Source organism: Dipteris shenzhenensis, chromosome 23 (genome assembly GCF_047967505.1).
Source record: "Dipteris shenzhenensis isolate YYH24624 ecotype China chromosome 23, Dip_SZ_1.0, whole genome shotgun sequence".
Lineage (NCBI taxonomy): Eukaryota > Viridiplantae > Streptophyta > Polypodiopsida > Gleicheniales > Dipteridaceae > Dipteris > Dipteris shenzhenensis.
This window is the reverse complement of record NC_141618.1, coordinates 34,098,729-34,122,867: the sequence shown is the minus strand read 5'-3', so window position 1 is coordinate 34,122,867 and position 24,139 is coordinate 34,098,729. Positions and strand designations below refer to the sequence as shown.

Below are 24,139 nucleotides of genomic sequence, written 5' to 3'. Positions count from 1 at the left end.
CAACCATGAGCTCAAGGTGTCGGTAAGAACAATCAAAAGACGTTTGTCCTATCAAGTGGCCCACAAGCCAATGGGGGGTGTTGAGGAGGAGGTGGAGGGGGGGTGGAGGTGGCGGGGGGGGGGGGTGGAGGTGGAGGTGAGGGTGGAGGTGGAGGGCGAGGGGGGTAGGAGGGGGAAGGGGGGTGTGGAGGTGGGGAAGGGGGGGGTGGGGGGGTGGGGGGGGGGGGGGGGAAAGGGTGGAGGTGGGAGGGGGAGGGGGTGGAGGGGTAGTTGGAGGAGAAAGGAGGGGTGGTAGAGGTGGGGAGGGGGAAAAGGGGATATGGACTTCAAGGACATGGGGGTGTAGAGAGAGGTAGAGAGATGGTGGAGTGGAGGGTGATGGGGAAAGGATGATAACCTTGAATGGGGGATGGATGAAAAAAGTGGAGGTGGTGGGGAGGAAGATGATGGGAGGTGGAGATGGAGATGGAGATGGAGATGGAGGGGGGGCTAATGGAAAAAGTGGTGGTGGAGGGGGTGTTGACAAAAAAAGTGGTGGTGGTGGTGGTGGTGGAAATGGTGGACGGAAGTTGGAGGACGGAAAATAGAGATAGATGGAGAATATGAAGGCTCAACGGAATTTGGAGATGGGAGTAGCTTGGAAAAGTAAGGGGAAAAAATTGAGGGGGGATTCGTGTTGCTTTTACAGGATGTGGGGGGATTAAGGGTTCATTTTAGGTGTTTAGTGTATTAATGTGATTATAAGGAGGGGGGAGGAGGAGGGTGGAGGAGGGAGGAGGGTGGAGGAGCGAAGAGGAGGGAGGAGGAGAAGGGTGGAGGAAGAGGGAGGAGGGAGGAGGAGGGAGGTGGAGGAGGTGGAGGAGGAGGAGGAGTAGGAGGAGGAGGAGGGATTACAAGGGTATGAAGTGCAAGGGTAAGGGCATGCTAGAACACAATAGTGTAAGAGAGCATGGACGCAATGGAGATCAATCACGTGAACACAATAGTGAGCTTGGCTATCCTCATCCTTTAAGATTCACCATACCATCTTTCAGGCTCAAGATATTACAAGTGGAGGCTTGCCGCTACTTTACACACAATGCTCTCATCGTTGTTATCCTAGACTGTACTTTTGGCCCTTGTTGCCATAGGGTTTAACACACACACACAATGATCTCATGTCAACTACTTTTGACTATGCGTATGAACCTTGTTGTAGTAAGGTTAACAAGTCTCCTCATATCACTAGAGATGACAAACCAATGCACGCTCAGGAAGATGAAGCTATCATGGGACTAACATAACATAACTTCCATGGGTTGTCATAGTGCGAAGCAAATGCCTAAGTTACTTTAAAGAAGGCATCTAGGGAAGGTGATTTGCTAAGGAAATATTAGACTCATACATTCATGATAAAGGGACTTACAATGATGTTAGATGTGAGAGGTTAGCAAGTATACTTCGGGGCAAGACAACCAACTATTAGAGCTTATGTTCACATGACTATTCCAATGAACAAGCTTATCAATTTGCAAGCAGTGCTTTATCTTGACTATTAGATGAAAATAGTATAACTCATGATCAATGCAAAGAATAAAAAAATTGGGCTCTCATGAAGCCATGTATTTGGTCCAATCCATCAAGTTCACGGGAATTTCGAGGTCTAGATTTGGGCATTTATTAGCTCCATTTTCTCGCTTGTGCTTTTTGTCCTACCCATTATATTGTTGTCATGAGCATTTTTACAATCATCTTCGAAAAGAACCCCCACACCTTGCCCCCACAACCAATAGACATAGCTCCTAAAGTTTGATTGCATGGGAGAGGTAGAGTTGCACATTTAAGCTTCAAGCACATTGGCTTGACAAAGAGATTGGGGTGTTAAAACAGGTTGCAGGGAAGATATCTATATCATTTGTAAATCCCCAAAAAATTGACCAGATTATGCATGAGCATTGTTTGGGAGAGTATCAAGAGAGAATTTAGAGGAACATGGTTCATTGCTCATTGAGCATTCTCTAAACTCTCATTTGAATTATTGGTCAAAGAAACCTAAGAGACAACTAGTCAAGTGGATGTTTCCTACCCAAGCAAAAACATATGCTATGAAAATATAGTTAGAGTCAAATGATTCTAGAATTGAAGATTGACTTAAGCCTTGAAAGCATATTCCACTCTAATCAATTGAATGAAATTCATTGTTTAAGAGGTAGCTTTGGGAGGAAGGAGGAGATAGAAGGTCAATAGAATGGAGGAGATGGAAGTTAAGCTTTGGGAGGAAGGAGGAGATGGAAGGTCAATGGAATGAAAGGAGGAGATAAAGCCATTGGTTAAGACTTAGCCAAAATTTCAAAAACCAATCCATGTATGCAAGGATTAGCAAATTTAAGCCAATTCATGTACCAAAAGGAGCCTCTCTCTCTCTCTCTCTCTCTCTCTCTCTCTCTCTCTCTCTCTCTCTCTTTCTCTCTCTCTCTCTCAACAACGTGTGGGTTGTATACTAGTTTAATTTTATTGCATGATGTTTCAATTTTACCGTGCAACACTATTATACCATGATGTGATTGTAGATACTGAGCAATAAAGGTTAGTTATTGTGGGATAACATAGTAAATACATATATATGCTCACCATTGTCATTTTATTGCTATGTCCAAGATTCTAGTGCTATCTAATCAAGCTTCCTAGCGTCTTCAAAATGGGGAAAAAAAATTCAAAGGACTAACAAACCTTCAAATTGAATTTCTGAGTTTATTATATCTTTCCAAAAAGCATCATGTGTTGGGTGTGTACTAGGTAGCTTGGAGGAAGGTATATTCCCTCGAAGTTAAATGAAAGCGATTAGTTAGTTCAATGATGCTCAGCCAAGCATTGGTCCATTGATCTCACAAGTTATACCTGGTAAAAAGACCCCTATCATGGCAAAAAGACCACTTATTAATCTAGACATTCAATCCCAAGGAGATGTCCCCATTCAAGCATTGTTTATCATCTAGAATGATTAGGCATGAACATTCATTATCATCTCATTATGTAGCCATTTCTGAAGCAAAATATTAGGCTATTTACAGACGGCTAGAAGCTACTACCCAAGTGCCCATTGTTGGGACACCTAAATAGATGGCATGGGTAGGCAGACCCTGTACACACACACACACACAGAGCCCACTTGAACTTGCATGAAAAATTGAAGTTTCCATTGGCCGAGAAGCATGGTGTTGTTGGAGGGACCTTGGAACAGCCTATGATTGGCTGGTTTACCATGTGCACATCGTTGGGCAGTCAATGGGAGGGGCTCTCCCGGATCCAATGTAGAAGGAAGCTTGGAAGTTGGGTGTGTAATGGGCAGCGAAAGGAAGGGGCTCTGCGGGGGCATGAAGTGGCATCCATGTAGGAAGGAAGCCTGGGAATTGGGGGTGTGATAGGTTGCAAGCGGTGCACCGTGGAAACCCGGGACTCCGAGCTGTTGGCCTGATGGGCCATTGAGTGTGTAAATAGCCTTGGATGAAATAAACACAAGCTAATATTGTGCAAGACCATCCTCACAAGAAGGTGAGTTTTCCACACCCTTGGAGTTGCTCCAATATATATAGCTCTTCCCTGCTAACTCTGATCTGTAGTGAATTGCTAACTTGATCGTGGAACTACATCATGGCGGGAGGTATGGGAGTAAACAAGAACAAATTCATCGAGGAATGGGCTGACTATCGCGAAAATTTGGAGAAGCGCTTCCGCTTCAATCGTCGTACCATTGGCCTTGTCTTGACCTTTGGAGTCTTCGTCCCCGTGGTCGTCTACAAAGGCGTCGTTGCAGAGTTTGTGAGTCCCACAATCCTATGTGCTTCGCTTTGTTAGGTTCGTTTTGCGGAATTGTCACGTTGAGCGAGTGAATATTGTCTGTGCAGCATAAGCACGATTTGGATCACGGGAAACCGCCCACCAAGTTTCTGTAGCTGGAGAGATTACCTTGATAGCTTTCTGGAAGCATCGTTATGCGCTGAAATGGGCAACGAAGACGCTCTGAAAAGTTAATGCATAATTTAGGATTTGGCATTTTGGAGAAACAATTTCTAAACAATGGTGTGGTGTAACGGATGCATTGCTTTTTGTTAGTGCTTTGAGAAGCAATGAGAATCAGGCCCAATCGGCGACAACGTACCATCAGCCTGCTTTACATTCTATGGCGTAAATGTCAATGCCCTGCTGCAACATTAAAAAATCCATCTTTAAAGAATTTTTGATGATGTCTTTTAGCGTGAAGTTTGTGGAAATGGTTATTGTAAAGATAGCAAGTAGATGCCTTTAATTTACAAATCGTGCATATTTCTTTCTTCGTTTCTGATGTGCTTTGTGCTTTTACACCATGGAAAGTCTTGTACTTTATGTCTTTCCCCTCTTCTTGACGGATAATTGGGAGAAATGAAAAAGGCCAGACGGCCTAATAATGCAAAATTTATGCCAGCAAAGCGGCTTCAAGGAGGGCAGCCACCAGATGACTGTTGACCAGTGGCTTCCATTCTTGGTATTCTTATGGTACCTATATGTTTTGTCCCTTGGCTTTCACTACTGGTGACCACTCTTATATGCAACCTTTTTGGCTAATGCAGTGACTTGCAGAGTTGCGACAGCCCTAATGGCAGGCTTTAGATAGTTATACTGCATATGTTGGAAAGATGACCTCCCCATCTGTAAGCCCCCATATGAGGAGAGCATGGGCATCTGTTTGGACTCCATGTGGGCAGCATGCCCAGAGGAAAGAACATGGAGAGGGGGCTGCCACTTGGGCAGTACCCCACAGAAAAAGAGAGAAAGGGGCTGCCACATGGACAGCATCATGGCTGTCATGTGGGCAGCACATCTAGAGAAGTACTTGGAGCCATTTGGGAGTATGGATCAGCACCATGGATAAGGCGACTAGCAGAACCAGGTCCAGGAGCAGATCAGTGGTGGTTTGGAGCTCCAGACAGAGGCGAGGAGTGGCTGTATGAAGGCGCACACGTGCGGGGCAGGTTTGGGGCCTGAAAGAGGGCCTGTTGATGGCGGAACAGCTGCAGCAAAGGGCAGCCTGGCAGCAGCCCAAAAGGGCCTGGCTAGGGCCCTTATAAAGGTTGGTTGGACCAGCCAACTTGCTCGGCCAGGAAGCCTGGTCGGCCAGTCTGGTCAGCCAGGATGATGCTGCCTGGTCGGTTTTTATGGCAGGCCTTTGGGCCTAAAAGGAGGGCCTCCAGGCCCTCACAAATAATTCTTTGAAGTAGCAAAAGACAAGCAGCAAGGAGCAGCAGAAGACCTACTCTGGGAGCCTATTCCTGGAGGACCATGAGAGCAGGAAGAGCTGCAGACTAAGCTTGAAGGGCTGCCTACCTGGGCTGAGTACAGGCAGTAAGGTACAGAGAGCCATTCTGGACAAAGAGTCTAATACGCTCAAGGTGGAGCACGCGGGCTCAGTGTTCCAGAGATATCCGGTAGATAGTAGAAGTACCTTGTGGTAAGATCAAAGGACCACGCTCTGGTGGGACTTTGGATCTCTGTCTTTTGTATTGAGTCCATAGCTTTGGACGGAAATATATTCCTTTAGTGGTTTCTATATCTGGCTGGATCATTGTCTATTTACTAGTCTGCACATCTATTTGATGCACTTAAGTTTAAGAAGTTTGTGATTCCACTCCCCACACACACTGTGTGAGCTCCTGGGCTATTCTATTAGTCTTCCGCTGTGCGTACCCTCTGTGGGTTGATTTCTAACATGGTATCAGAGCCCAAGTAGGAGGCTCACAGGTGTGGGAGCCTGAAGGCAAGGACCTTGCTGAAGGACAACCCTGATTCAGAAGCTTTTGGGAATCGACTTCCACGACTGGAGGACAGTGCCCTTGCGAGAAGGAGGGTGACTCATGTTCACGTAGGTGCGCAAGGAGTTCTGGTCTACGGAAGAGGTCGAGATCTCAGAAGCATCTTCAGCCTCTTCAGCCCCTGCTCTCCCTTCCTCCCCCAGATTTCTTTCTTTCACCATCCGTAGCTTTGGAGAGTCTGGGAAACTGGATGGGACAAATTACCCGATCTGGGAGGTGAAGATCCGGAGTCATTTAGTGGCTTGGAAGCTGTGGAAATTGACAACGGGAGTAGAGGCGAAGCCAGAGGGCTCTCACCCAAGGGGACATCCCAGTTGCAGCAGCCAGTTGGAGGAGATCTAAGAGCAGCCACCATGCACATCAGTTCAGCAGGCATTCTGCATTCAATGGGCAGCCATCTGCCATCAGCATTAGCGTGCATGATACATCTTTGTATCTAGTTTTGCAGCCATATATAGTCAGTCACTTCGGAAAAATTTCCAGCATTTGTAACTTATAAATAAAGCACATGTATGGTATAGATCTCACTTGTCCTTGGTGCTTGAGTGCTCTATTTGCATACATCCATTTAGTACACGCTTCTGCACAGTGCAGTAGATAGTCTCGCATGCCACATTTGATTTTGAGCATGGCATGGCAGTAAGTCCCCGCATGTTATAGTGGTCCTTCAGATAGAACCCTGATGTGGATTATGTGGGTCACACGATTACTATTTGCATGCATGGCCAACCTGTTACTCTGGTGGCTGATCTCAGCCTTGCGGCTGAATTTTGTAATCCTGAGTCTAATAATAAAGACAAGGAAATATTACTTCATGATGTTTGTATATCTTTATTCTTTTGTAACTTATGGAAGTTGACCTGATTTTAATTGCGTAATTTTGTTGCTCTTTTTGTTTCATTTAATCAGATTTTACAGGTATCTCATGTGTATCTGAAATAGTTGTAAGCTGAAAATGAGTTATACTTCATGTATTAATGAAGCCATTCATTTTGAAAATTCAGTTTTTAATTTGAAATTCTTGGACACCCATCAGTATTCAAGGCTCATATCATGGATTTGGAATGTTGTCTAGTGGGCTCTAATGGCATAGCGGATTGTGGACTCAGTCGAGGGTCTAATACCGGCGGTTGCTAGAGCTTCTTGTAGACCACTTTGTAGACCTTTATATAATGTTCCAATTGCAGATTCTGAAACTGCTTGGAAAGTAACAATTAGACCTTCAGTGGTTTTGAAGTCACACCTGCCCCAAAATCTGCTTGCTGAATTTTCAGATGTGTTTCATATCCCTATGACTCCTATTAGATGAAGATAAATATTTGACTTTTCACATCAAGTTTCGTCCTTTCATATGGACATGCACATAGCATTTAGAACCGCTTCTAAATGTTTGATTGATGACTTTTTGCATGAGTAAGCCTTATAGGGAGTCTTTCCTTTTATGAGTTAAGTACTTTGCAGCCTGTAGTGCTTCTGCCAAAAATGTTTGGGAAGTCCTTTGCCATTCAGTATTGACCTCGCCATCTCCATTATGGATCTTACAGCCCATTTTGAGATGGAGTAATAGTAAGCGAACACTTGTCCCCACTTGAGTTGCAGGCTTAGCGATTTCTGTTGACAAGGATTCTCCTCCCCCATCTCTCCTTATAGTTTTCAGTTTCTTTCCATCTTCATTTTCCACCATTGCTAGCCATTTTCTTATTGAATGCCTTAGACCTTTTCCGTGAGAAATTATACCTAGATTTTTTTGTCGGATAAATAGGGCCAATGCCCCACATGTAAACCCCCAAATGAGGAGAGCTCAGGGGGTTGATACCTGTACGAGTATGGGTATGCATTGTGCTACCTGGGTATGTGGAGAGGGAGGTGAAAAGATTGTCATGTGGGCAACAGACAGGTGGCCATGTGGGCAGCAAAGATCATCTTCTTGGTGTTCATTTGGGGCAGCCATAGGGGCCACGCTAGTCAGTAGATTGGGGCTGCCAAGGGTGTGTGCTGGTTGTGGGACTGTGTGCAGCCCAAGCCAAGGGCCCATGGACAGGGTAAAAGGATTGCAGGACAGTACACAGGTCTGGTTGGCAGATCCAAAAGACGGCATGTGGCAGAGAATCAGGAACCTGGTCAGCAGGAGTTGCAAAAGGACAACAGCAGGTGGTCGGATACAACAGGTACAGAGGGGCTGGAGGCTGCAACAGGGATGGATCAGGGCCTGCAGATGGCAGCAGGTGCAGGGCCAGCATAAGGCACCTGCAGGGGACCTTAATTAAGCCCCAAATCCGGGTCTGTAGGGCAGGAAAGCCACAGACTGGGTCGGCCCTGTCTGTGGGCAGTTTGCTGGCTCACAGACCACTCGGCCAGTTTGTGAGCAGGTCGACAGCAAGTATGAGGGATGCAAAGCCTATAAAAGGGCTCCATCGTGGGGCAGTCCAGTATCCAGCAGCCCAGCCTGCATGCCACATTTCAGGGTGAGGAGCAGAGTATCAATCCACTATTACAGTTCTTGCCAGGGCAGAGGTCCCGCTTCCCACCACCACACCCCCATGTGTATCTTGAATTTCTCTTTTGCTAGCGGTCCATATCATTCTTGTCAATGTCCAATGCTGCGACGAGTTGCCTTGCAACTCCAAATCATTTCCACTGTAACGCTCTATTGTATTCATTTACCCACGTTGCACCTCCTCATATGATTCCCACCTTTGCATGTACAAGTCTTTGACTTCCCTCAACTTGGAGTCATCAATCACAAGCATCTTGTGCAGAGTCTTCAACATCATGTCCCTCAATTCATATACCATTCCCATGGTGGCTCCATCTCTATCAACAACCCATAGAACCTTTAGCAATGGTGTAGTCAAGGTTCGAATATCCCTTGCTACCTCCTAAAATTTGGAGCCAAGTACAATGCTCTCCACTTTCTTTTACCGTTGTGTATGCTTTCCACTTGCCCCACTCATCACGAACAATCATCTTGTGCAATCGGGCATACAATTTTTCATTCACAAGATTTGCAATCACACTGTAGATGGAAGAAAATCTAGTCTGACATGGCTTCAACAGCTCGCGAGAGCTATGTTTTCCCAAGAGAGCAATACCCTTTTGTTTCTTGGTCACGAAATTCACAACCTTTTTTGCCTATTCTAGCACGTGCGCAATCCACGTCAACTTGCCAAATGTCCTTGAAAAGAAATTCTAATTAGAGGCCTTTGCAATGAGTAAAGAAAATACGAGAGAATTCCTCGTACAAGAGATTGCTAGAATTATCCATCACAACATGCACCACATTTTGAAGTCTCACCTTCACTCCACCTTTTAACTTCCTTGAAGGGTGCCTTTATCGTAGAGGGGAAACTTAGCAGTCTAAAGTCATGTGATTGGCACAAGCTATTGCAAATTTCCATATTTTGTTGTAGCCATTGGTAGCAAATAGATTTCAAGGCAACATTTTCTTAAATTGAAGTTGATAAGAAATTTATAATGGGCATCCTCATCGTATCCAACCAACTGTCAAGAAGAGTCTCAGTTTTCTAAGCTGGAAAAATAGCAGACAGATTTTCTTTTTTAGTTTAGGGATTGTTTTTTTGACTCACTTCCACAGGAGTTGCCCCTTGAAAGGCCAGAAGACCACACGATAGATGTAATCCCTGGTAGCAGTCCTCCTAACTGACCTCCTTATAGGGTTAGTGCAGCCCAGCAAGAGGAAATTATGAACAAAAGACATGTGTCTTGTCTTCCAATAGCTGACTGCATCACTCTTTCTCAACCATGGTCTCCCGAGTATGGCTGGGTAACTCCTGCCTATATCTTCAATGTCCACTACATAGAAATTGACGGTGGTGGTCAACCCATTGACAGTGATGGGCAAATCCTCAATGACTCCCAGGGTGGCAAGTCGTCGACCATTTGCTACCTTGATTCGAGTGGAGGAACACCTTGTACATTTCAAATTCAATTTCTTCATGATTCGGGGCACCATGATATTACATGCAGCTCCCCCATCAACACACATTTTTGACATGGCAATTATCTATGATGACATCGACCTTATGTGGGTGCCGATCAATTTCTTCAGAGATAGAAGATACCTCTCTTACCTTTTCCTTTTCCTGGTTCCTCCTTGTTGAGAGCCCTTGCTGCAGCTCACGTCTCACCTAAGGGCTTAATGCTATTAGTTGAGGGAGCGTGATGCTCAAAGAACGATGAGCAAGGTCCTAAACGACCGAATAGTCTTCTTGCCCAAGCTGATGGAAAAATATGAGGGTGACCACTTACTCTTGCGGGATCTTTTAGTCTTCTCGATTGGTGGGTCTGCCATCTCAGCATCTGAGGGCTCTGAGAAGGACACCTTCTTCCTGGGGCAGCCCGGTCCACGGTTTGGAGAGGGGTCTGAGGTGGTACGACTTCTTTTCCCAAGGTCAAGGATCTCTACGTCAGAATCCTCAATGCCTGATTCACTTAGAAGATTCACCCTTGGAATATTAGGACATTTCGTGCGATAATGACCCTTTTGGTGGCACTCGTAGCATACAACATTAGCACGGTCTCTTGGAGGGCGGTTGGCTTGATTTCTGATGCCCACCATCTCAAGCCAAAGATCATTCAGGGCCTTGGCTAGGTCATTGACTCCAGGTTCTGTTGCAGGGGAGACCTCTTTAGCTGGAGGGGCTGAGGGAGTAGAAAGGAGGGGGGCTCGTGGGCGAGGCTAGGGAAATCTTCGAGGCGGAGGGTGAGAATATACACCTTGTTGAGGGTAAGCATCTAAGGGAGGACCATACATTTGAGGTGGAGGCGGTGGATACATCCCTGATGAGGGGTGGGGGTATGCCCCTGAGTTAGACCCCCCAAGTTGTTGTTGCAGGGATTGAGGGGGTTGCGGAGGGACAATCGTCTTCTTTGAAGCGGGGTCAGACTGAACTCTATCAAACTTTTGAGCAATCTCATGTGCTAGCACCATAGTTTCTGGATTCTCCCATTTAAGCTTGAGGCGGAATTCATCACTTGCTCCTGCTATAAGGTAGCCCAGCACATGCTGAGTCATTCCAGCTCGAAATCCGGCATTGTCCTCCTGCATGGCAATTAAACGGTCCAGGAGCATGGCCACTCGATCCACATATCGATGCACCGTCTCACCTTCTAACTGCTTCAAGTTTGCCACCTACAAGTACACATTCTCCAGCTCCTCTTCTTCGCCGAAATACTCAATCGTCGCTGTTGTCAATCTTGGCCAGCTTTGGCGAACATCTTCGGCCTGCTTCTCATATACCACACTTGAGCCAAACCCTTTAGAAATGTGGGAAGAACCAACAGCCATCTATCTTTAGTAAGAAAGTTGAGAGAAACACAACGGCGCTTGAAGGCCACAAGATACTCATTTGGATTTTCTTCCACTCGTCCACAAAACATGGGAATGTCAGCCATGCTTGGAAGATGGAAAAGAGAGACGCAAGATGAGGCTTATCTATGGACAAACAATAGAAAGAGGAAGCTTGAACTGAAAATCAGGTGAAGATACATCCATAAAGCACACATAGGTAGGGTAGGGTGTGACTGGTGTATTGTGAAATACTACACGAGAAGAATCTTCAGCATAGAATAGCACATAGACAATCTTAAAAGGACCAACCCTCATGATATCACATCCATCTTTACAAGCGAGGGTTAGAGGCACGGCGCTGCATGAGGTTGTTCATCAAGGCAAACAAGAACGCCATGACAAATGTCAATAGTTGGAGAGCTTGCACATCACCTTTAGCTTCTTCTAGTTCTTGTAGTCGCCATGCTATTTCTTCAAGGGGTGTGCAGTCTGGCATCCTTCTTTTGAGCAATGTCCTTGAGGATCTTTCTGATGATCTTCCGAAGTCAGTAAACTCGTATCAAGTATGCCCAACACTTAATTTGATGATGACCACAACCTTTGCATTCCTTACAAATGATCACCCTCCGTGGCTTGCAGCTTTGTTGGGGTGGTGCTTCCACTCGCGTCATGCGTGATTGAAGTACAAGCTTCACGTGCCAAGAAATCAGCAACTAGATTTCGAGCTCGAGGGATATGCTGAATTTTTACCTCTTTAAATTGGTTGCAAAGTTCCAATGCTTGATGTTGTGGAACCAAGCCTTTGCTCCGCACCTTCCACCTTCCACTAACTTATTCACACACTAGTTGAGAATCTCCTTGCACTTCAAGTTGCTTGACGTGATGCTCTTGTGCCTTTTGTAGCCCAAAAATGAGTGCCAAGTACTCAGCTTGGTTGCATGTACTTGCAGGTGCAGACTTGCTATAACAATACTCCTCACCACCCGGTGAAGTGAGCTTGTCTATTATGTTCACCCACGAAACAGTTTTCTGGGCTGCTATGTCTTCTGTTCGCGGATAGTTTTTCTGAGTTTTTGCAAAACTGTAATAGCAGATCCTGCACCCCCCTCTCTCTTCTCTTTCTCTTCTCCTTCTCTCCTCTCCTCTCCTCTCTTTTTATTAAAGAGTAGGATTTGAACCCAAGACCTCCCCCTTCACAAAAGGGAGACTTATCATTGGGCCAACAAGTTGGAAGTGATGAAAATGTAATGATTTTTGTTTATATATTAAAATCTCGGGAACTGTAACTCTCTAACCGTGGGGAGTTTACTCTTGTTGTAAAAAGCAAAAGTACTTCATTTCATATGCTCTATTTACATCTCCTGCTAGATCACCGATTCGGAACTTTTCCAAGTCCACTTCACGGATGCACGCCACATGAGGAGGGTGGATATTTATGTCACTTCTCGATGAGTTTAAGGATTTGGTGCCTGGTCCTCCACTCATTACGGCTACCAATTGGCAAGATCTCTTTCTTAATGTTCATGTCGACCTTCAATAGCTGATTGTCCAGTGCATTGTTCAAGCAGATGACGGGTGGGATGATACACCGTGGATGGTTCAAGGTGAAGAACTATTGATACGCTGGGAGAACTTTGATTTTAATTCTACTCATTATGCGGTGATCGAGCTACTTGCTGCTTCAGAGGTAATTAAAAGGGTGTCCTTCATCGAAGGGTGGGATGCTCCCCAAGCTTGGGGGGAGATTTGGCGCATCTGCTTGTTAATTCATGTGGATAAACTCGTCTTAAATGGTTTATTCTCAATCTCACTACAAAGGTTTCTAGGCCTAGGCTATGGTTAGTAATGTTTCGACCGAGGAATCCATTTATACCTAATCAACCTTTTGTGCCTCATTTCGAGCTTCAAGTTGTAATTCTTTTTGGTCTAAAGATAAACTATCAACAAAGGATTGCAAGTTTATTTGGTGCTGAATGTTTGGCTCAAGTGTTGAATTCTCCCCACCCTCTCCTTCTACGTATCTTGGACTACCGAGAAACTTGGGATGTCCGAATTTGGTGTGTTGACATCTTGGATCCTTCAATTTGATGGAGCTTACAAACCTTCGACCAAGGTTGCTAGCATGGCAACTCAGCTCAGCTCCATGGTTCGTGGCAGCTCCTTGCTCAGCTCATACTGCCCAGCATGTAGCAAGCAGCAAACAGCCCACCGTTCAGCCCACAGCAAGCAGCAAACAGCCCACTATTTTTCTCGCTATTCTCCCTGCCATTCTGCTGCTCCTCTGCCCGCTCCTCTGTTCGCCATTTTGCTCTCCATCTGCACGCACCTCATGCCCACGCTGATGCTCACGCACCTCCCGCTCATGCTGCCCATGCAGCTTTAGCTGCTGCTGCTGCCCACGCTCTTCTCTTGCTGCCCACGCAGCCCTATCCACCAGCCCCCTTGCTGTTGTGCTGTCCCATTTTGTGCTGCAGACCTGCCCCAAATCTGCGCCACTTTTTAGAACACGTAGCTTTGCTCTCACTTGCTGTCCACGCTGCCTCTGTCTTCTTTGCCCGTGAGATCTTGACATTACTCCTTCACCATGGAATGTCACACAGTATTCAGACCTGCCTAGTGATCGTGTAGGCATGGGACCACATACATATGAATGTACCAAATCAAGCCTTTCAAGCTCTAACTAGAGTAGATAAGGATAGCTGTCATCCAGCTATTATTCACGGGCGGTGTACCAACCGCATCTGCAGCTAACAAGCTCCATAGTGCCCAAATTAAATGAGGGCAAATAAGCCAAAAAGAGGACAAAGGTAGAAAAGCCTCAAATTTTGCTAAGATTTTTGCAAATGTGACTCAATGTATTATAATATGACCCAATGTCCTACAAATGTGACTGAATATCTTGCAATCTGACCAAATATACTACAATCAAACAAGAAATTGCAGACCAAATCCCAAAACTCTAGTGTTCTTGCAAGAAGTTGCAACTAGAGGAGATGAAAGGTATTGAAAGCCCCAAATTTTGCCAAAGTCCTATATATGACTTCACACGTGCAAAACCTGTATGGAAATCTCGGAACAAGTATGAGTTGTATAGACAGCTATTCTGTACGAATAGTACAAATGCACTTGTATGGAGTAGGTCCAATGTACGATGTACATACAACGTATGGAGCATGTACTATGTGCGATGTATGGTGCAAGTATAGCGTACAGATGATTCAACCATAGTTTGGGGTGTCTTTGATGACCTCACTTACTGTTTGGAAGAGGGGGATAACTTTGCACTTGTCGTTGACTTTGGGGAGGGTAAGGAAGATGACCCATACTTTGTGTTGTAGTGTACCAAGCCTAAGCACAAGGTTGAGGAACCATTTAAGGATCATGGGGGAACAAGCTACGATAAGTGGGATGTATTAGTTGGAGTTGTTTAGTACAAAATGACATCCAAGAGAGGTCACAATTATGAACTGTTACATAAGAGTCCGCCAATAGTGAGAGCTATTATGTTCTAGCTGCAAGCTATGCCTAGACAGAAGAAGGGCAAGAGTATCTTCAAAAAGGGTTTAGACACGCATGAGCACACTATGGACGCATGAGCACACTATGGGGTGTCTTGGAGTAGTGGACAACAAAGGCAGTACAAGAAAATGCATTCTAAGGAAAATGTATTCCATGTATCCTTAAAAAGTGGATAAATCACAAACCCAGCACACTTGTTTTACAACCACTATGTTTGTTTTATGTAAATCCCAAATAGTAAATCCCCACTGTGGACGGAGCAGGAGCGGGAGAGTCCAGGTTGGCATTTTCTTTTATGTAGCATTTTCTTTTATGTAGAATTTGATTTAATTTTAGTTTAAAAGAAAAATTATAAAATGCATTTTAATGTTTTTCTGAAATTTATGAATTACGAGATTTTTTATTTAAAATGTGAAAATTAAAATTTTTTTTTAAATAGAGCTTTTTTTAGTAAATAAAAAAACGTTGATATTATTAATTATAAAATATTTATAAATTTGAAATGTATTTGTAAATTTTTTTTTAATTTTTAAATTACGACATTTATAATTTAAATAGTGAAAATTTTAATTTTAAAAAACGTAATTTAAAATTTTAGTTTATAAGAAAAATTATAAAATGCATTTTAATGTTTTTCTTAAATTTATGAATTACGAGATTTTTTATTTAAAATGTGAAAATTAAATTTTTTTTAAATAGAGCTTTTTTTAGTAAATAAAAAAGGTTCATATTAATAATTATAAAATATTTATAAATTTGAAATGCATCTGTAAATTTTATTTTTTAATTTTTAAATTACGACATTTATAATTTAAAATGTGAAATTTTTAAATTTAAAAAACGTTTAATGAGGCATTTTTTATTAAAAATGTGAAAATGTTAAATATTTCTGTTTTTTTTATGTAGCATTTTCTTTTTGGTAGAATTTAAAAGAGAAATAATAAAAAATTTTAGGTTAAAAGAGAAATAATAAAAATTTTCTAAATTTGAAATGCAATATAATGTTTTTTTGAAATTTATGAATTACGACATTTTTTATTTAAAATGTGAAAATGAAATTGTATTTTCAAAATAGAGCTTTTTTAGTAAATAAAAAAACGTTCATATTAATAATTATAAAATATTTATAAATTTGAAATGCATTTGTAAATTTTTTTTAAAATTTTGAATTAGGAGTTCTATATTTCTGTTTTTTTAATGTAGCATTTTCTTTTTGGTAGAATTTAATTAAATTTTAGTTTATAAGGAAAATTATAAAAAATTTCAAAATTTATAATGCATTTTATTTTTTTTTTTGAAATTTGTAAATTACGACATTTTTTATTCAAAATGTGAAAATGAGATTTTTTTTTGTTAAATAGAGCTATTTTTATTAAATAAAAAAACGTTCATAGGAATAATTTTTAAGTATTTATAAATTTGAAATGCATTTGTAAATTTTTTTTTAATTTTTGAATTACGACATTTAAAATTTAAAATGTGAAAATTTTAAATTTAAAAAACGTTTAATGAGGCACAAGACTCGCTCGACTTATCAAATTAATAAGACATTTTGTATAAGACTCGCTCGACTTATCGAATTAATACACAAACATAAACCTATTAGTCAACTATTGGAGTTGGACATTAAAGATTGACTAGTGACATGGTTGGTGACCAAAGCTTGAAGTTGACTAGACACTTTGGGACAAGCAAGTTCTTTAGAAGGAAACTAGGTTTAAGCTTGGGTAATCATCCCTAATATATTGGGAAATTACTAATGATAAATCATCCTTTAACTATTTGGCAATTAGTAAGGATCGATTCTACTAGGAAATATGTTGAAGGCATATGTCCCCTATTAGTCAATAGATTGATTAGACTAAGCATGCATGATAAGGCTAAAGCTTGGAAATGCCTAGATAGTGGCTTAGTCCAAATCTTCAATATCCCTTAAGAAGACATGAAATAGTGGCTTAGACCTTAAGAAGACATGGAGTTGCAAATGTCTAATTCTTCTAAGTTATGCATAGACTCTAGCATAACTGAAAAAAGAATATTACAAGATTGAGAATATTTGGATGGGTCTTCAAGAACTCGAATATTGCGGTCTGTGCCTATAAACTGTTTGAGATTCTTATGCTATCACTATGGCATGCTTTAGATCTAGCACTTTGATCATGTTTGTTGTCTAGTTCCATAATTCATCTACTTCTCTTATATGTATAAGAAGAAAGAAATACGCCATAGAGAAACTGAAAGTTTAACTAGAATACCTAACATTCATTGCACATGGGACTCTAGTGGATCTATATTCATTCCACATTCATGCTAATATATGCAAGTGTTTTGATCAACTATAGACCTAAGTTCAAATAGAGCCTGTTAATGACTGAATCTCTCCTAATCATCCCTTAATGATCATAGATAAGAGAATTAAGAGAGAGAGAACTCCATAACCTTCAAGAGTCGACATTTGAAGCATCCCATTCCATGTTGTTTGCTACATGGCAGCTCGCCATGTGGCACACATACATCCCTTTTTGCACCGTAGGGATACCTATGACTAATGTTAACAACATTTATCTTGTCTTTTACAAACGACTAAGATGTTTTCCCAAAAAGACTTTGTATCAATAATCACGTGAACCACCTCATAACCAAAATAGTGCGGATGCTACATATCTCGTTTCCCTCGTTGAAACTATGTCACACATGGAATGTCAACCACATGCTCAAGGAATTATATGCTAGTTTCATTGTAAGCAAGGGTGGTCTCTTTCTTGCTAGTCCAACCATAGGCAACGGTGACGCTTATTACTTGAGCTCAACCAAAATTAACATTAGTTATCGTATGCAACCCTTCCCATTGAATAGGGACATCCAAGGATTTAATTTTCAAAGTTTTTGAATCCTCTTCTAGGGATCTTGTGCCCTTTGTTGTTGCTACGTATGTGGATGATCTCATTCCAAAACTATTTTTACAACTAGAAGTCGAGTGAGTCTTATACAAAATGTCTTGAACCAAGTGATGATCTATAGGAATGGCCAGTAGTTGAGGTGGATTGCCCAACCAAAATAGATAATATTGAAAAGGCTTAATTATTTTCTCAAAGTTCTCGCTTTAAAAGGTCTGTAATGTGAACCCGCTCTCATTTTTAATGTGTAGTCCGAGAAATACTAGATGCGCCTTGCTTGTGTATCGTTCAAAGTAATGTATTAGGTATCCTTCTATCTCCTCCATATCTATTGCAAACCCAAGGCAGTAAAGCATTCAAAGAAGGTCTTATTAACCAAACCTCTCCACTATCGGTCCTTAGTATAGGGGCCATTAGTGGACAATGTGGTCCTTACACCACATGTGGAAAAGTTTCATATTGGATAAAAAGTGAAAAAAGGGAAACATATAAGGAGAAAATATTTGAGACATCTAAGTTTTAAAATGCAACGACTAGAGTGAAAAAATTCTAATCAAAATTAAGAATTATTAATAATATTGATTAATATTGAGCCACACATTTGGCCCATCTACCGGTCGGTAGGTGCATAGGATCTACCTCATCAAGGAGTACGTACAAATAGTTTTCATTACGTAAATAGATTATAAGTCATATTGAATAGAATATTATTCTCATTACCCAAATAGAATATTAATTTCCATGTGTTTTTTTTGTGCATGCGCCAGCCAGCGCACAGGTTCTAGCACCACTATTCGTATGCAGATAGAGATGCTGAGAGCTGAGATGAGGGCACTGCAGGATGCTAGGGCACCCCCTCACTTGGTTGCGAGCCTGGATTCAGTTATTGAGGCTCTGAGTCGATTGGAGACAGTTGAGGACGTTGTGGATAGCTTTCAGGCACAGGCCGAGGCGGAGATCACTGGTGGTGGCTTGGATTGGAGAGCGATTCGACAGTTGTTTGAGCGGGAGTCACATCACAGGGAGGCCTTGGACGACATGTTTTGGGATGGTCACACCGAGGGCCAGCGACCACGATCAGGGCTCCCCTTGCATATTTTACGGTGTAGGCACCCCATCATAGCAGCACACATTTATCCGAGATATCTTGCTGCGAATGGTGGTCGGTTGCCTCACAACCGCCAGATAGCGAGGTCGTTTGCCATGCAGCTTTATGCTGAGTTTGTCCTTGGTCATCGGGTGGACTACCTCAGTACCCGTCCAGGATCAGGAGCGGGACGTGGTAGGATGGGGCGCCAGGAGCGTCAGATTGTAGGTGTTCGTCGGCGTCAACGCGAGGGACCAGAGTTGCACACCATCCCTGCACCGGCATTGCGAGCGGTGGGAGGACAGATTAGGGGGGATGTTCATTCAGTGGCATCATCCTTGCAGCACATGGTCTTGGCCCTATCGAGATCTATTGCGATTCCACCTCCCCCACCTCGATCATCGATGGAGCGTCCCACATCTACACCACCTCCCACATCTACGGCGCCTCAGCACGAGTTGGAGGCTCGAGACAGACGGATTGCAGAGTTGGAGGCTGTGTTGGCCGAGTCTAGGGACGAGGTTAGTTATTTTGATTATGTTAGTTTATTTTTTTGTAGCGTGTTTTGAACTGAAGTTTTTTGGTTAATTCTCACCATGTACGCGACATGTTTGCATTGCAGGCACATCAGATGCATCAGGAGATGGAGTCTCGCATATGACTCTTGCAGACAGATTTGGAGCAGCAGAGGATTCGGACATGCATAGCATACCATCGCGCAGAGCACTATATCTTGCAGTTGAGGCATATTAGTCGTGATCCGTCGCGCCATAGGATCGACCCCAGTGTGGTCCTATACCCTGCTCCTCCTGTAGATGTGTCGACTAGGACACCGATAGACGCAGCAGTCGTAGCGAGGCTTCCTACTGCCACTTGTGTCCTCTGCCACGAGGACTTTGACACCGTAGGGTGGTATGGACTAGGGTGCGGCCACATCGCATATCTCCACTACATGACCCGCCACATGGTGGCACGTTCAGTGTGCCCTGTATGCTTTGCCGACATTGATGTGGCGACATACAGAGGACTGGGCATGGATGATCTATATCTTGGTCATCGTTAGGTTGTTGATCCATTCGCCCGTGTAGTCCTGACAGAGCACTACAGGGAGGAGGCACAGAGAGCATTGCTGATGCAGGAGGGTGCGGATACATCGGTGGTTGCATCATGCGTTCCACGATGCATTTCGTACGGTGACTTCATGCCAGGTGACGAGGCACGAGCGGAGGAGGCACGTCGGATTGAGCGAAGGCAAAAGCTGCAGACATCATTGCAGCAGTGGGTGGAGCAGCAGCTAGGGCGGGGCCGAGACAAGCGTATTTCACATGTAGAGACGATTACTCGCGCTGGATTTGAGGCACGAGTATTCGCAGATGCACGGCTATGGGAGCTGAGACGCGCGTACATAGAGGAGGCGAGGGATGCAGAGATGGCAGCAGTGGCGCGTGCAGCATGCCCTCCTCTTCATCAGGATGAGGCTGGCCCATCTCATGCAGGTGATGAGGCTGGCCCATCTGAGCCGGCATTGCCTGAGGGCACACAGCGGAGGGTTGGGCAGCGAGTCATACAGGAGCCACGTCAGCGTTCCACTAGAGGATCATATGTAGAGTTATCAGATTCAGATTCAGATTGATTGTTTAGGCTTCACATGTTTCTTGTATAGGGATGCACTTTTGCAGCATGATGATGATGATGTATAGATTCATTTTGGTACTTTCATGATATTGTTCCCACTTTTATGATGTATGAGCATTTTCGTACTTTCATGATGTTCTTCACACTTTGTTTATCTCAATTTATCTCAGTTTATAGTTTGTTTAATACATAAGGTATTTAAAAAAGAATGCCATGTGAAGTAATTGTAAACATTAAACATTAATTGCAAACATTAAACATTAAACATATCAAAATTCATCTTATTTTGGATGAAAATTTTATTTTGCTGATAAAAGTTTTTCATTTTTTAAACAAAAATTTTATTCTATTCATGTTTGTCAATAAAGTGTGTTTCAAAATCCAAATTTTCATCAATTTTTCAAAAAGACAACTATTGTCATATTCATGCTTCCAAATCTAGCCTTCCGATCTTAATATCAAAATATGTTGAAATTCAACCATTTGATAAACTAATTTGTATAAAAAGAAAATTACTTTTTTTAGACAATGCCATAGCCCAATGTAAAATTGTTTCATCAAATGAAATTAGATATTAAAGTAACATCAATTTTACCAACTTTCAATTTATGCTATTTACAAAAAGTATTCTAGAAATGTATATTGGTACAAAACTTATCCATGACTCCGAGGGCAATGTTGTTACCTATGTGTAAATCAATTGATAAAAAATTCTTTCAACACCAATGAACTTGAGGGAATGTGTGATCTAGAGATACTTAAACAACATGACAAAAGGAAAAAATTCTAGAAATCACCAATGTGTGGACATGCTTAGTTTGTAGGGTGTAGAAATTCTTTTATATGGATTTGATATGGGCACTTGCATAGAAAACGATTGGTATTTCAAAGAAAAAGCTCTAGCAACTCTCTTAGTTGAATGAAGCAGTTTCTTCTCCTTTGCAATTTGTCATGTTTTTTAAATTAAAGGAGAGAATACTTTTTGCAAATGGTAATACTAGACATTTTTAGGTTCTGCAATAAAATATAAGTAATATTTTATGCATTCTTTTTTCACAATTCTAGTTTTTTAATATTATTGACATGAAGCGTATATTTTGTCCCTACAATTTTTAAAAAATATAAATTTTTTGGGGATTTTTTTCAAAAATGGAGTTAGACTTGTCCTTTGCATGATTTTGCTGTTATTTATTATGACTCAGTGTTTAATTTGTCTCTTATTGTTAATAATACTTGTGCTAATTGGTGATCAAAGAAAACAAGACCTAATTATTTGTCATATTCGAACCACAATCACATGTGCCTTCCAAATCACAATCGCATATGCCTTCCAAGTTTCTAAGGACTATTTCAATTTCCTTAATATGACATTTGCCAATGCACCAATCTAATTATTATGCATGTATAAAAGATAATGAACATAAAGAAGAGAAATCAACACAATTGGCAATTAATGCATGTATACGGGAATACAAGGAAGGTGTAGCATGCTAGCCCACCATTTTATTTCACTATTTTCTTTTGCATTTAGTGGTTTATGTACAAGAGAAAGGATTGGCAGTTGGTATAAGGAAAAGTGTTGGTATTTGGTTTATGTAAAAAGAAAGGGTTGTTGCACAGGCTATGCACCAAAAAAATATACACATATTAACAATCCCACTTCTCCCTTTTAAACTCCACTCATGTATGGGAGTACAAGGCAGGTGTGACATGTTAGGCCACAATTTAATTTTACTATTTTCTTTTGACTTTGGTGGTACGCTAACGTGTAGTCGTGCTAGTAGGGATTGCTTCTACGTCGCGCAAACCAAATCAGTTGGAGACCAAATCTTGCGTGGATGTACGTCTAGGGTAGCCTAAGAGGCGTGTGAAGTTTCGTCCCCAACAGGGTTTATGATTTAGGGTCCAGGGTTTAGGGTTTAGGGTTTAGGGTTTAGCCGTGCTAGTAGGGATTGCTTCTACGTGGCGCAAACCAAATCAGTTGGAGACCAAATCTTGCATGGATGTACGTCTAGGGTAGCCTAAGAGGCGTGTGAAGTTTCATCCCCAACAGGGTTTAGGATTTAGGGTCCAGGGTTTAGGGTTTAGGGTTTAGGGTTTAGCCGTGCTAGTAGGGATTGCTTCTACGTGGCACAAACCAAATCAGTTGGAGACCAAATCTTGCGTGGATGTACGTCTAGGGTAGCCTAAGAGGCGTGTGAAGTTTCGTCCCCAACAAGGTTTAGGATTTAGGGTCCAGGGTTTAGGGTTTAGGGTTTAGGGTTTGGCCGTGCTAGTAGGGATTGCTTCTACGTGGCGCAAACCAAATCAGTTGGAGACCAAATCTTGCATGGATGTACGTCTAGGGTAGCCTAAGAGGCGTGTGAAGTTTCGTCCCCAACAGGGTTTAGGATTTAGGGTCCAGGGTTTAGGGTTTAGGGTTTAGGGTTTAGCCATGCTAGTAGGGATTGCTTCTACGTGGCGCAAACCAAATCAGTTGGAGACCAAATCTTGCATCGATATACGTCTAGGGTAGCCTAAGAGGCGTGTGAAGTTTCGTCCCCAACAAGGTTTAGGATTTAGCGTCCAGGGTTTAGGGTTTAGGGTTTAGGGTTTAGCCGTGCTAGTAGGGATTGCTTCTACATGGCGCAAACAAAATCAGTTGGAGACCAAATCTTGCGTGGATGTACGTCTAGGGTAGCCTAAGAGGCATGTGAAGTTTCGTGCCCAACAGGGTTTAGGATTTAGGGTCCAGGGTTTAGGGTTTAGGGTTTAGTCGTGCTAGTAGAAATTGTAAAAATGTATGCATTTGTCCTTCCACGTGGCGCATACCAAATCAGTTGGAGACCAAATCTTACGTGGATGTACGTCTAGGGTAGCTTAAGAGGCATGTGAAGTTTCGTCCCCAACAGATAAGTCCACGTGCGTATTTCATTAGTACGTGCGCCATTTTTCATACGTAGTCACGAGTGCTAGTAGGGATTGTAAAAATGTAAGCAACTGTCCTTCCATGTGGCGCATACCAAATCAGTTGGGCACCAAATCTTGTGTGGATGTACGTCTACGGTAGCCTAAGAGTCGTGCGAAGTTTCATTTCCAACAGATAAGTCCACACGCGTATTTCGTTAGTACATGCGCCATAGCTCATACGTAGTCGTGCTAGTAGGGATTGCAAAAATGTACGCATTGTACCTTCCACGTGGCGCATACCAAATCAGTTGGGCACCAAATCTTGCGTGGATGTACGTCTACGGTAACCTAAGAGCCGTGCAAAGTTTAATCTCCAACAGATAAGTCCACATGCATATTTGGTTAGTACGTGCGCCATTTCTCACACGTAGTCGTGCTAGTAGGGATTGAAAAAATGTACGCATTATACCTTCCACGTGGTGCATACCAAATAAGTTGGAGAACAAATCTTGCGTGGATGTATGTCTAGGGTGGCCTAAGAGTCGTGCGAAGTTTCATTCCCAACAGATAAGTCCACACGTGCATTTCGTTAGTACATGCGCCATAGCTCATATGTAGTCACGAGTGCTAGTAGGGATTGTAAAAATGTACGCATTGTACCTTCCACGTGGTGCACACCAAATCAATTCAGACCAAATCTCGCGTGGATGTATGTCTAGGGTGGCCTAAGAGTCGTGCGAAGTTTCATCCCCAACAAGCAAGTCCACACGCGTATTTCGTTAGTACGTGCGCGAATTTTCTTAGTCACGTTTTTAAAATGTCCTAATGCACAAAACAAATTACAACATTACTACTAATAAACAATTTTTTGTATTACAAACACAACAAATCCCATTGAGAAGACATCGGACATTATGTTAAAAATAGAATCTAATACAATGATGTGTATGAACGTGTATACAGCCATCATAGTGAA

The 24,139-nt window shown here is 42.5% G+C and overlaps 1 protein-coding gene across 1 annotated transcript; it reads left to right on the top strand.

Moving 5' to 3' along the window:
• The first annotated feature begins 3,458 nt into the window (after positions 1-3,458).
• LOC147887293 (neuronal acetylcholine receptor subunit alpha-5) lies at positions 3,459-4,158 on the top strand. The gene is made up of 3 exons (XM_087394624.1): positions 3,459-3,531; positions 3,600-3,798; positions 3,885-4,158. Exons 2-3 carry the CDS (start codon positions 3,631-3,633, stop codon positions 3,930-3,932), a joined length of 216 nt encoding a protein of 71 aa, XP_087250750.1. The 5' UTR covers positions 3,459-3,531; positions 3,600-3,630; the 3' UTR covers positions 3,933-4,158.
• Positions 4,159-24,139: the final 19,981 nt, after the last annotated feature.

Bases quoted from the DNA above. Each gene is read 5' to 3' on its own strand.
- LOC147887293 (XM_087394624.1), top strand. From the start codon at position 3,631: ATGGCGGGAGGTATGGGAGTAAACAAGAACAAATTCATCGAGGAATGG. The intron at 3,799-3,884 runs GTGAGTCCCACA...TTGTCTGTGCAG, and splicing joins AAGGCGTCGTTGCAGAGTTT to CATAAGCACGATTTGGATCA.